Genomic DNA, 14,001 nt, shown 5'->3' with positions numbered 1-14,001 from the left:
AAACACAACTTATGCTCTATGAAATGTTAGATGAGAAAAATGCTTTTGATCCCTCATATGCATCTTCTTTACTACATACTGTAAAGTGTTGAGAATATATAAACGGCTGGGCAGAGGGTTTTTTTCTGTCTTGCTATATAGAAGCAATAGCCTCTTCAGTAACACGGCACCAGGATTCATCAGAATAAATTATACTAGATTGGTTAGGCCAATCACTTAATACTAGGCAGGCCCATATATTCATGTGCCATTGACTTTCTTGCCTGAGAATGAACAGTGAGTTGACCAAAAATATATTAAAAAAGCAGAATAAAATCATCATCATCATTATTATTATTGTTGTTGTCTGTTTGTTTGTTCTTGTTAAAGGATCATTTGTGGTTCAATACACATTTGAATCCATTCATGGATCAGCAAGTTCTGACAACTGTCAATAGGTCATTACGCTTTCAGCCTACTTTAGGCTTTTTTTTTTGTTGGATTCTTGCTATTAGGGCAGGAATAGAGTGCATGGAGAAAAGCTCTTAGTAGAAACAGAGCCTCTCCTTTTACAGAACAGTACTCCCTTCTGGCAGCCAAGGTATGTTGAAACAAATTAAAAACAAAACAAAAAAGCAATAAGTGCAGCTCAGTCTTCCTCCATGTAATTCCCCCCAGATGTGTTGAACTATAACTCTCATCATCTCCAGCCAGCAGAGCCCATGCATGACAATACTGGATTAGGGAAGAGCCAAGCCCGGTGAGAGAACAGATGCTTACGATTTAAATAATTTCCTAATGCTACAACATGTTTCAGTTTAGATCATTAAAAAAAACAACCAGCAGGCCAACACCCTTTAAGACTTGCCAGGTTTATTGAGAAGACATCGCAGTTCATATTCCACATCAGCTTGACGCTGCTCCAAGTTCTGCTGCTTAAAACTCAAAGAAGAAACAGAGCATGTTTTATTTTCTTAATTATTGTAAAAAAACACTGATTTATCATCTTTAAGGACCAACATAGCACTCTCAAACCTGCAGTTTTACACAATTTCTGCTATGTAAGAAAGATACTGCTATGACTGTTCCCATATTTGCACTTCTGTTGTCATTACAGAATTTGTTGCTATTGCAAACTTAATGAAATCCAGGTAGATCACTTTTCCAAGGGTCAGAAGAACTACTTTGAATGTTTTACACTCGTATCTCTGGGCTTCTGGGCTTCCCACAGATAATCAACTGACCACTTTGAAACAATATTGAATTAGGTGGGCAAGCGTTTACTTGCATGGACTGTGCAGAATGGAAAGCCAATTCAATGTCTGGTGCCACAAAAGCATTTGGCAGGGAAGTTGCTTAACAATGAAAGAGTGTTTCCATCATGAGCTGAGAAAGTATCAGATATGGGTAGTTACCAGGTGTGATGGGCTAAATAGCATCAAATTATTCAGTTCCACTTTTTCAGCTTAGAGAATCTTGGCAAGAGCACAGACAAGAAATGCTTCCTGAATCATCCTGATTCTGTTATTCATTCATTCATTCATTCATGATTATATTTCTCAAAGGTTCTTTCAGAATTTTCCAGGGCTATCAGTGGAATATAAGTAAATGAAAAAAAAATGCTGGCCCATTTTGCTTCTGTTCTGTGCCCCATATGCAGCAAACTACTCATCTAATAAATTGCTTCTCACCATAGGCATTGTAGGAGGAGAGCCACGTTAGTCTAGAGGGGCAAAAAATCCAAAGGAGTCTGGTAACACTTTTTCCGACTAATAAATTTTATTAAGTCATAAACTTTAATGAGCTGCAGCTCACATCATCATGTGCATAAATAAATGAGCTGCAGCTTATGGAAACTTAAGTACTTTTAATAAAATTTATTAGTCAGGAAAAGTGCTACCAGACTCCTTCGGATAACTTGCCACCTAATAAATGTAATTCATAGCATATTTATTCAAGGGTAAGTCTCGCTGTGAGAGCCAGTTTGGTGTAGTGGTTAAAGGCATCAGGCTAGAAACTGGGAGACCAGGAGTTCTAGTCCCGCCTTAGGCACAAAGCCAGCTGGGTGATGTTGGGCCCGTCACTTGCTCTCAGCCCTAGGAAGGAGGCAATGGTGAACCACTCCTGAAAAACTTGAAAACTTGTCCCGGCAGTCTCTGAGAATTGGACACGAATGGATTTTTTTTTAAAAAAACATCTCACTGAGCTCAGTAGATTTGCTCGTTAGTAAACTTGTTTGGGATTGCAGCTTAAGTCAATTATTTGTACTCACATATAGATAAGTTCAGACTCCCGACGCACCAGCATATGCTTCTCATGAATCAGCTTAAACCAATCCACCAGTAAACCATCTTCAGGGGCATCTGCCAATTAGAGACAGGGACAGGTTGAGGTCAGAAAGACACATTTCCTTTCCTTGTCCAGGCTCACGGGTAGCATCAGCTATCCTACCATTCTCTATGCTACGGAGTTTTCTTTCCAGCTCAACACCTCGGTGCTCTAACTCATCCAGCTGCTGCTCAATGCTGTCCATTTCACCATAAATATCCTCCACTGGGACATACTGATCTGACTGAACCTATAAAAGAGAGAGTAAGGGACCATATATGTTATTCCAAACAAGATTTATGAAAAGTATCAGCTGGTTCCAGAGTAGGCAGAGAGAAATACAGTTACTGACAATGAGGCAAAGAGCAGGATAGAACTCGGCAGAAGGTGCCCCATACCAAATTTCTTCTGATTTCTTGCCTAAAACAGGCATTGCCTGCCGGGTTCCTTCACAACCATGAAAGGCAGGCAGGAAGCCATTTACTGTCTTTTATTTAACTGGAAGCTTATATTCTTAAGGAAGCAAATTCAACGTTAACAATCAAGAATCACACAACATAGAGGTAAACAATTGATGTTGTTCTATATAAAAGCTTAGGCACCTCTAGTCAAATTGTATGTTTCAATGAATAGAAGCTGACATAATCCACACATGATACAAAGTTAAAACATATCTTTCTGCAAATCTAAATGAATAGTTTATTATGTACAGCTGTTTACAGATTTAAAATAGGAAAAGAACGAATACTGCAGGTGCAGAGATTGGGACACCCTTACAGTCACCACTTTGTAACACATCTTTTGGCAGAAATGAAAGCTTCCAAATATTTCCTGTAGTCAGATAAGTATCTTTCTATTTTCATTCTTGGAATTTTTCCCCATCTTCCTTGTGGAACACTTCTTTTAGGTTTCCTTATAAGCACAAGTCTGAGATCTCCTCACAGATTCTCAATAATATTCACATCTGAGGATTGTGAAGGCCATTCCAAAAGCATTATTTTTCTTTCCTGTATGCACTTCATGGGTGATTGGAAGGAAAGTTCAGATAATTGTCTTGCTGAAATATCTAGCCTCTTCTGAGCTTCAAGTTCTTCACTGACTGTGGGACATTTGTTTCTTGTTGATATTCAGCTGAATCCATTCTTCCATTTACCCACACAATATTTCTTGTCCTGCTGGCTGCCACACTACCCGGAGAACAGTCGAGGAATCCCCATGTTTAGCAGTTGTCAAGGTATCTTTTCTTCAAATGAATTTTGTATAATTGTGACTGAATAGTTTAGTTTTTATTTCACCACTTCAAAGCCCTTTCTTCCAAATATTTCAGTTGTACCAAGGCTTTCTTTTGCTTACTTTGGGACTATTATTTTTGTGATGAGGTTGGAGAAAATATTTCCTTCTGACATCTTTGCGATACCAATATCACTGTTGCATAAACAATAGAGATTTTTCTTGGTTTTCTTGTTTTTCCAGATCTTGCCTTTATCTACTTAAACAGGAAAAAAGAGGAAAAAACCAAAACAAAATTTTAAAATGTATTTATATACGTGTGCCTTTCTGTGTGTGTGTGTATATGTGGATGGAGAAAGACAGACAGACATATAGACAGACATATAGACAGACACACATACACTACACCCACACAAACACACATACACAGGTAGTCCTCTGTTAACGACTGCCCTGTTTAGCAACCATTTGAACTTACAATGGCACTGAAAAAGTAGGTTTATGACATCCTCAAACGTATGACGGTCACAGTGTCCCCACAGTCACATGATCACAAGTCAGGCACTTGGCAACCAGTGTACGTTTATGACTGTTGCAGTGTCCTGCAGTCGCGTGACCACCATTTGTGACCTTCACAGCCAGATTCTGACAAGCAGTCAGTTGGGAAGTTGGCAGTAAGTCACAAGTTGTAGTCACATGACATTGTGCTTAACAACTCATGGTGATTTGCTTAACAACCACAGTGGAACTGACATTGTAAGTTGGGTGCAGTCATGTGATATTTGACTTAATGCCATCACTTAATGACAGAGTTACCGGTACCAATTGCAGCCATTAAGTGAGGACTACCTGTATGTGTTTTGTGTGTGTGTGTGTGTGTGTGTGTGTAAAATGCAGATGTTTTGATAAAGGATATTTCATAATAATAATCATAATACCACCATTTATAGTCTACCTCTGTAAGCAACTCATTCATAAGTTGCAAATAATATCAAATCTTCAGTCTTCTGGGTAATTGGGGCCACAAATTTATCTTTCTAACATTGAAGGATTATAGCAATAAGAAGGGTGTGGAGAATCAACTTCTGTTGTCCAGCCATCAATTTCCATGCAGTAGGTATGTAATTAAAAATACTGGATATTCAAAAAAATATTGGACATTGAAAAATATTAAAACCTGTCTCAAAATCAGATTAATATATGCAATGACTCGTTCCTAGAATAAAACAATTTTAGGACACTGCAAAAGCACATGTTTTAAAGCATTATTCTCACTGTATCTCCAATGGCAGGATTTTCTCATCTCTTTTCTTTACAAACATAATGGGGTCCTAATAATTCTGAAGTTTTCTTGTTGAATAAGCTATAGTCTATTGAATTTTTTGATACAGACATTAAGACAGTCTCCCACTCTTTAGATAAAATGAGGATCTCCAATTCCTTATTTCATTCAGACTTTACTATCTGCAAAACAAACTGTTTATCAATATGTATCTATAAAGTCTAATTGTGGGTTTTTTAGTCTCATAAGATTTGGTGCTCAATTCTAATTATTTAGAGGTCTCTGAAGCTCAAACTATTGATCAAGATATCAACAAATGTTCCAGTTTAAAGGGTTGCCAAAATATGGCAAAAGGTAAATATGGCAAAAGGTAAATGATAATTATCCTTTAAGAAGGAAATTATAGAAACTCATCATTATCACATGTAATAAGAATAGCTAAAATATTAAGAAATTCAGTTCATATACAAAAATTATAACTTCTTAACATGTTGATAAACAAATCCTTGCTTGGCATCAACTCTGTTCATATCAATTTAAAAAGTATCCTGCAACTTGCCCAAATGCATTAATCAAGTGCATCAAGGCTAGAATCGAAATATGAGGTAATGAAATGAAATGAAGTTCTAATGAAATATTTTAAAAGCCACAAATATTAGGATCTTGATTAATAGGACAGGCTAAGGGTTCTAAGCATATGTCAAAAATTAAAGGAAAAAGTGGACACCTCTAATGCCTTTACAGAGTAAAAAAAACAGATTAAAAAAAACCTGACCTCGACTGTAGTTTTAGAGGCTACGTCCATTTTATAAGTCCTTTGGAAAATCCAAATTTAGCTAAACTGACATATCTATACTGCTGGTGGATTTTACCAAAAGCTTTTTCAGCATCAAGTAACAGCTTGGTCTGTTCTGTCTTTGTTCCGATCAATCAAATCCACTACCACTAAATATTATTTTATTCATGTCTAGTTTTAATAACCTTGGCTTAAACATTCCTGACCATGGGAGAAATCACTTGTTGAACTATCTAACTAACTTGATAGCATATGTAACTCCCATTTCTTACTGACCATCTCACTGTCAAAAATGCTTAGGGAAAGCATATATGATTGTTTTTGTTTTTTAACTGTCTTTCCGTGCTTTGTCAGAGTGAACCACCGTATCTTTATTTTCAAACATTCAGGTGCTTAGAGAGGCACTCACAATCTGAGAGGTTAGAAGGATTCAAGTATTTGTTCACCTGTCTTTATCTGGCTACCTGTACAGTAGGTTCTACAAGTCAATCAACTTTGGGGTTTTACTAACAACTTTACAGTTAAAAAAATAATGCTGAATCAACTGAAAGAGTGTCCAAACTTCTACATCTGTGATATTCACTGTTTTTTATTTTGCATCTGTAAATAACTGCACATAAATAGTAAGTAAGCATTCACATTTTCAGAAAGATATCATGTTTAACTATGAACCATGTAGAGATTGTGGTAACCTGTCAGACCCACTAGGTAGACCAGACTAGGAAATCAATTCCACAAGAAAGTTAAAGCTTACTGAGATTGGCTATAATACCAGACTTTTGCAAGTCTGATTGTTCTCTCCCTCCTGCTTCTTATACTCCACTGAATCGAGGCATCTGCCTGAGTCACTTAGGAATGTTATTTTTGGCTTTAAAAATATTTCAACCCCTAGGCAACAGACCCTGTACTTCTCCATCAAGGTCATCTCCTTCACTCTCTATTTAACCTCTGTTCATTTAGGGATTCGCTGAAATATGTCATCTGACCAAGTGTGCCTAAATTAATGTATGCAACTGTAACTTTGACTACAGCAACAACAATATGTGGAAATCATTACAAAAAGAGAATTGGAGGTTGGAATGTTTCAAGTCAAGTGCTAGGACCACAATTTTAGAACCGAAGACAGTGTCCTTCACTACAGTGTGGCTTTCAGAAGAAGCCACTACCATTACATAGAAATGAACTTCCTTACAGCTTCTCTTAGCAGCCTTCTTATGCTGGGCCCCTTTCAGATGTATGGAGTTCAGCTCCCTAAATTTGCCACCCACAATGTCCATTGATGAAAATTCTGGGAAATGAAGATATCTGGAGGATGTCCAAGACAGGGAAAGCTACCTTAATATTCCACCCCTCTCTTAGAGGTTAGTAACCCTCCTCTAACATCTGTTAAAAATGGAAGTTCAGGGAGCACTGTGCAGAAGTATTTCCCCTTTTCCCCCCAATCCTAATTACCTTCCGTTTGATCAGTGGGAAACCATGTCCTGGAGCAGGAGGCCTTGCTGGTTTGGGTCCCTTTGAAGCTTTCTTGATAGAGGGGGAAGCAGCTGGTGATGGCTTCCGGTTGAAAGGATTCTCTTTACAGGACGACTAGGTACAAACACATAAAACAGTATATAAAATACATCTCGTGAGCCAGGGATGATTCTTGGTTCCACCCTCATTCTTTAATGAGAACATTCCAAATGCATGGCTGAAGAGTGTCTCTCCTCCAAAAAAGTGAGGAATTCTCCCCTCCAGGTCAACTAGGTAGAAACAAATGAGTGTCTTGTCCAGGTCTTTTTTACATCAAGATCAGTATGAGATTTCCAGGAAAGGAAAATTAGGTGCTATGTAAGAAGTCACAAATGCTGTGGACAGTGAAGGATTAGACAGCATTTTCTGTCCCCATTAAGAACCAGGACCCTAAGACTGTAGGAAGTAGACTGTTAATCCATCTTTTAGAATCTAACTGGCAACATCTCAAACCAAAGCTCTTCCAGCCCTATCATTTAATTGAATGGTAGATTGAATTTGGACAGCAGAATATGGTTCAATCACTGAATGGTTGAGCAATGTCTTTTGTTTGTTTGTTTCTTTCTTTTGGGTAAGAGATACAGGCTCTTTCTTTAGATGGTATGGAATCACCACACAAAGACCTAAAAGTACCATTAGGTAACTATCTTATAGGAACCTGGGTCCATCTAGTTCAGTTTTATTATCAGTGACTGGTTTTTCCAGGTTTCATGCTGGTTTTTTCCCCGCCCTTCCTGAAAATACAATCCTTAGTATGCAAAGCATGTGCTCCACTATCGAGCTATGGTCCTTCTCTGTAGGGTAGACCCTGTCTCTTCTAGTTTACGTAATTTGTCTTGTAATTATTTCCGTGAAAATAATTCAGAAGCGAATAAAATGAAGTTCTTGGTGAGGGCAGTGTCAAGAGTATCCTTAGCAATGAAAGTGAGATATTTTTATTCTCCAAATCAGCCCAGTTCCTTAATCCTCTGCAGGAAACCAGTTTGTGATCAAAAACAAACAGAATAATAATGGCCAGCTCTGTCATGTATGCCATCATTAATAAAGATTTTAGAACCTACATCCTGCACAACGAACTCTGAACAGAACTTCCTAACCATATACCATTGGCCCTGTTTCTAAGCAATATCAAGAGACCAAAGAAGCTTTTAATGGACAAAGATGGAATTGTCTGAATGCTTTATAAACAACAAATCCCATATGTTTCCTGGAAAGATATGTATGATGATGAACAGCTGTGGTGGGGGTGGACAGGGGAGAGGAAGGGAAAGGAAGGACAGACAGCTCCCACCTATTCCTCCAACCTACCTTTGGCTGTGCTTTGGGTGAAGGAGAGTTCCTGGCAGACCCACTGCTCAAATCTGACGCCAAGAGGATGGGTGTGGGAGCTGCTCCAGCTGGAGGCTTAGGAGAGACTTGCACAGGGCTGGTTTTCAAGTTGCCAGCTGAGCAACTTCTGGCAGTCTGTAAATGTCCACCTTGTGCCTCATCGCCATAGCCAGTCAAATCACTGGATGATGATAAGGAGGAATCAGTGGAACAGCCAGGCAGAACTGCAGGGCCCTCGCCAGGAGGGGCACTGATAAGTGGGGAGTCTGAGTGGGAAAGGATGGAAGCAGCTGGAGCATGGACTGTAGGCTCAGAGGAGCTCTTCAGCACAGGGACATCATCCAGGTTATCAGCAGCCTTGGCCAAACACTCAGATGTGATACTCTCCAAGCTGAGGGCTGGGGATGGCGTGGAAGAAGATGGCTCTGAGTGAGAAAGCCTGGAGATCGGATGGTGAGCTGCAATAGGAAAGACACAGGTTGGAGGTAGTATGAAGAATCTTTTGGCAAGTCAGGTCCATTTAAAGATGGAAGTCCTGTAGTGTAATCCCTAGGGAGAGAAGAGGACCATGCCTCAAGCCCCCATCCTTTTGTACCACTGGTCTTAGGTCAAGGATGTGCAACCTTTTCCAAAATAAAGGCCATGCTCCAGACCTTATTCCAAAAGGAGATGGGGCCTGCACAAAAAAGTAGGTGGAAAGAAGACAAATTCTTAATTTAAATTAAATGAGTTATATTCAGTTAATTTTATTATTAAGATATTTAATAATTTCCCTCTTCTACTGTATAACATTACATTTCAGCAGCAATGTTGGCACGGTTCCCCTCAACTTTTTGAAGACTGCACAGGACCCTGAGACTCAGGTCAAGCACCACTGCTGTGTGCCATCCAAACTACAGTGTGTAAAAGCAGAGGGAAGAGGGAAGAAAGGAAAATGCCTAGAGAAAAAAATCTAGGCAAGTCCTTCCCAGTCTTCCAGCTGCAGATCACGCATAACGCACCTTTAAAAAAAACAGGAGGAAAAAAGTGTATGTAGCAGAGACAATATGGCACCCAATAGCTTGTCCTCAGGTGAAGAATGGAAACAAATTTTCAAGAGTGAACAATGGAGGGGAAGCTCTCATCTTAAAGGTCGTTCACTAAGGATCAGAAGAGAAATGGAAGAGAGAAAATTTTCAACAATTGCTCTCTGCCATTTCCTTAGTCCTTCAACAATAACTGGAGAAGGACTAGGTAACTGCATTTGTTTTGGAAGCAACTGAAAGGTCAAATAATCCATGACTCCTACTGTGAAAAGAAGGCAGCGGCATTCACATGCTGGATAAGTCAGGATATATGTCTAGAAGCATTATTTCTGTTCTAATGCAAGCTGAAGAAACTCACCAAGTGGGGAGGCACTGGGCGCTCTTGGAGCTGGTCGCTTCTTTGTCTTGGGGCTGCTTGTGGGAGTAATGCCATACCAGGGATGCACAGGCTTGGAACCACCTTCACCCTCCCTTTGCTCTTGCTTTGGCGTGCTCTGTGGTGTGACAACTTCCTTCTCATCCTCTTCCTCTTCTTCATCTTCGAAGGGGTTATAAGGCTTTGGCTCCTCCAGAATAGGCCTGTCTTCTGTGATTTGTGCCTTTCCTCCTCCTTCTCTACCTTCATCCTCATCCAAAGCCACAGGTGAGCTTTCCTTGCTACTGCCTGGTGGGAGAGGAGCCAGCTTCTTCTTGGGCTCTGCCTGGACCAATGCAATCCATGGAGGGTCTCTTGGCCTTAACAGTTCACTGGCTCTGGTTGGAGGGGAAAAAAAGGTAGAGCATAAGGAAGGATGAAAGGGAAGACTGGAACCCCAGCACCTAGAAAGTTCTCCCTGAGGGGGGGAGGATGGGCAGATGTGTTCCTGTGTCCGCTTGGGAGAAAACAAGATGCACTTTCTGGTATGCACAAGATGATATACTCTGCAAGTGTGCTACACAGGTACCAAAGAAAGGCTATGGAGAAATAGCTAAACACAAATAATTATTCCTGCAATTTCACTTTTTTGCTTTCATTTTTATTTTATAAGATTTTATTGTTCAGGCTGCAAGTACAATTTTTAAAAAAGAATGGATAACAACAACAGTAATTGTTTCAGAGGAACAAAACGGATTTCTTCTCTATGCACATTTTTAGCTCTTCTTCAGAGATAATAGAAGCAAAATGAATTTAAGTAAATGTTATGGTTAGTTCCCACATTGATAAAGATTCAGTAGACAGATGTAAATGGCCATCTGCAAGCTTTCCCATGATCAGCGAAAAAACCCAGCTCCCACAGAATAACAGGAAGGCTGCTAGAAAGAAACTAAAAAAAGTCTATGCCTTCAGGTATTACTGGATAAACTATTTTTTAAATGGGAAATAGTTTAATTGCTGAAATCTTGTAACCCTATCCCTTTCATCTCAATAAATCATGCTAAAGAAGACTCTGTGAGAAGCTTGCTTGGAAATAATTATTTTGGTTTCAGGCAGCTGCCAAAAAGCCTGACAGTAAAGTAGCTCAGACTAAAAGGCTGCTGCGAAATAACTGCCTGCTTAATTCAAATGTGTATATAAAGCTCAACACAAGGTTATTCAGAAGTGGTTTGCCTGCTCCCTAGGGCAGAGAGAAAGTGATTGGCCCAAGGTCACCCAGCAGGCTTTGTGCCTAACACCATACTAGAACTCTTTGTCTCCCGGTTTCTAGACTGATGCTTTAACCACTGCACCAAACTGGCTCTTTTCTTAATCTACAACCTGTCTAATGTGAGGCTTTAATTCCAATGCTAAATAATTTTCTTTCCCTGAACCGAAAATCGTTTAGTTCAGTGAGCAAGTGAAGTTTAGCGGCATATTCCAGCACAAATCGTTCTGATCTAGAGACAGCTGTTCTGAGTGTTCTGAGACTGGAACAAAACATAAACTTTGAGTGTTTTGTTTCAAGTATGGATCAAAACATGCTGTTTTTCTCTCAATTAAAAACAAAATGCCCCTTTTTTGAACAGCAGTTTTTCAAGTGTTGCATGCTGTTCTAGGCAATATGAATGGAATGTTGTTTTGCAACTGAGTGCTACCTTTAAAATTTTCCTGCCTGGGCAAGTACAGTATCATAGATCTATTGCTACTGGTTCAAGGTAGATAGAGAAATCTGGTGGATGGAATTTTGAGCAAAACTGCAAGCATTTAAGGAGCACAGAGTATACTAATGGAACCATTCTGGAACTGACCATTATTGGCAAGAGACTAGAGAAAAAAATTGGAATTGCTGCAAGGCACGTGCAGCTGGATTGCTCTCACTCTTGATGAGTATATCTATGCCTGCCTGTATTCCCTATTCCTTCCATCCCATTTTAGTTTAAGTATGCATTTTTTAAAAATTTTAGTTTTATAGCAGTGCAGGGGGGAATATTAAAGGGAAGGACACAAGGATTTCTTCACCTCACTTCTTCTTGCTTTTCAATTCAGCCTATTTTTGATTTTTAAATATTTCCCATATTTTCTAGCACCAACTTCCCCCTCTTCCCACTCCAAATAAGGCTAGCTTGCTTACTTGGGGGAATTTAATTCTTCTAATTAGATGTTGCGTGCACACTACTAATGATAATGCACTGAGGTTTGCTACGCACATACACATACACTCCTTTATTTTCATTTTAAACAGAATTTTGTCTTTGAATAAGCCCAATTCCCTATTAGCTTCTGCTTAGCTAACAGTGAGGCTCAAGAGAAGCAGGACTGTGTCTCTCTTGAATCCAATCCATACCACTTCAAGGCATGGATCAGCAAGGTGAAGTCTACTGAACATCTTTTGACCTTGGGGATGCTCAGACATCTACTTAGGCATCATCCACTCCTCATCTCTAGCAGCAGTAGGGAACCCATGTTGTTGGCATCTTTTCTAAGCAGAGTTGGATAGTTTTATAATGACTGAGATAGCCATTAGGCATGAGTAGTAGGATGGTCCAAAGGCATCAGATCTGACATATGCTATCCTGCAGATCATGGTTCTCAGGCAAGCAGCCTTTGAGGTAGGTAGAATATACCATACACCAAGGCCTATTCCACCAATTACCCCTAAATATTTCATTCACTACTTCAGTGGGCAGGTGGCAGTCCCTGTATCAGTGTGCAGTGAGGGCATGATGAGAATTATGGGAGGTGGAGTGTACGTGTCTTATGACTCCTACAACATGCACTAATAGTGGAACAAGACCGAGGTGTCAACTGCCAGTCTAAGCTTCTGCAGATTCCCTAACCCAGAATCCAGATGTATTTAGGGGCTGCTTTATGCTGAGCTGCTGGATGTAGGTCAAAGGTGAATGCAGCCATGAATGACATAGCTGAGGGCTGTCTGTATGGGTATTCAACCTCAACCATGGCTTCATGGTCAGTAACACTAGGCCAACATATGATGGCCAACCTGTCAAGCACTATCAGATTCAGCTGGGCTGGCTGATGGGTGTGTATATACTCTGTTCACGTTCTTGTACAAAACATTTTATAGCAAAACCATTTGAATGTGATGTTTGTTGTATTTGCTTCAGCTCTACCCATTTGACCAATTGTAAAAATAAAATGTTGTTTGCTGAGCAAGGGTGTGTTTGGGGCTTGTTATTGTTTTTTTGTTCTCTGCTGCTGAATGTTTTAAGATGTAGCCAGGCAGAGAAGGCCTTTGTGTCTTCCTGGTGGGACCTCTCTTCTCAGAAGTAGTATTCAGTTTATGAAGCTCAATTCACCAACAAGAAACAGCAGCCTTCTTTTGGCTTTGGCAGCCCCTCAAATAAATAAGTTAAAACTGTTAATGTTGATGACTGTCTGCAAGGCTTAAGCAATCTACATTGATAGATTTCCTTTAAACATTTTTCAAAGAACCCCCATTTGTGTCACTGGGCTGTCTGAAATTATCTGCTTGCTGTCTGATTGTTAGGCGCTCTGCCCTGCCCTGCCCTGGAAGAGGAATTGGAAGGAATATGGCAGCTAAGCATCTTCTCTTAAAACAACACAGAAAAAAATACTGGATATAAATATATACGATGAGGCAGAGAATTTTAAAAACCTAATATTCAGTTGAAACCAGAGCTTTTTTTTTTTAATAGGAGTTATGGACAGCCAACTGGAAAAGACTCATGGACGATTGGTTTTATATATGGTAACTGCAGCGAGGCTACTATATGCACAAAGGTGGAAAAATACAGAAATACCCACAATGAAGGAGTGGACTGTGAAGATGGTAGCGCTTGCTGAAATGGCTAAATTGACCTGTTTGATTAGGGAAGGAACAATAACTACTTTTCTAAAAGACTGGAAATCCTTTATGGAGTTTTTGCTGACAATGGACAAAAATGAATTTGTGATTTCAGCATTTACTGATTAAAAAGGGTTGTTTATGGGAAGAATGGAATCATGTTATATAATTTGGGAGAGACAAAATGGTATTTCACTTTTTCTTCTATCTTTTCATATCTTTTTCTCTTTTCTAATTTTGTCTTTATGTTTCTGTAGTTTTTAGTTCTGTACACAATTTTTCTTCAATAAAAATTAT

The 14,001-nt window shown here is 39.5% G+C and overlaps 1 protein-coding gene across 2 annotated transcripts in view; it reads right to left on the bottom strand.

The window, feature by feature from the left end:
- Positions 1 to 14,001, bottom strand: part of MICALL1 (MICAL like 1) — a 37,536-nt gene that overhangs the window by 4,162 nt on the left and 19,373 nt on the right. Inside the window, exons 8-13 of one of the 2 annotated variants that reach the window (XM_063309052.1) lie at positions 9,840 to 10,234; positions 8,436 to 8,914; positions 7,068 to 7,202; positions 2,431 to 2,557; positions 2,252 to 2,342; positions 848 to 921 (exon numbers count right to left, since the gene is read on the bottom strand). In XM_063309052.1, the coding sequence (XP_063165122.1) occupies positions 848 to 921; positions 2,252 to 2,342; positions 2,431 to 2,557; positions 7,068 to 7,202; positions 8,436 to 8,914; positions 9,840 to 10,234 (1,301 nt within the window). Of the gene's footprint in view, positions 1 to 847; positions 922 to 2,251; positions 2,343 to 2,430; positions 2,558 to 2,686; positions 3,794 to 7,067; positions 7,203 to 8,435; positions 8,915 to 9,839; positions 10,235 to 14,001 lie in introns of those variants that run through there. The other variant, XM_063309053.1, reaches the window with a different exon arrangement.

The sequence above is a fragment of the Candoia aspera genome, chromosome 7 (assembly GCF_035149785.1).
Source record: "Candoia aspera isolate rCanAsp1 chromosome 7, rCanAsp1.hap2, whole genome shotgun sequence".
In the NCBI taxonomy this organism is placed as follows: domain Eukaryota; kingdom Metazoa; phylum Chordata; class Lepidosauria; order Squamata; family Boidae; genus Candoia; species Candoia aspera.
This window is presented reverse-complemented; position numbering and strand designations above follow the sequence as displayed.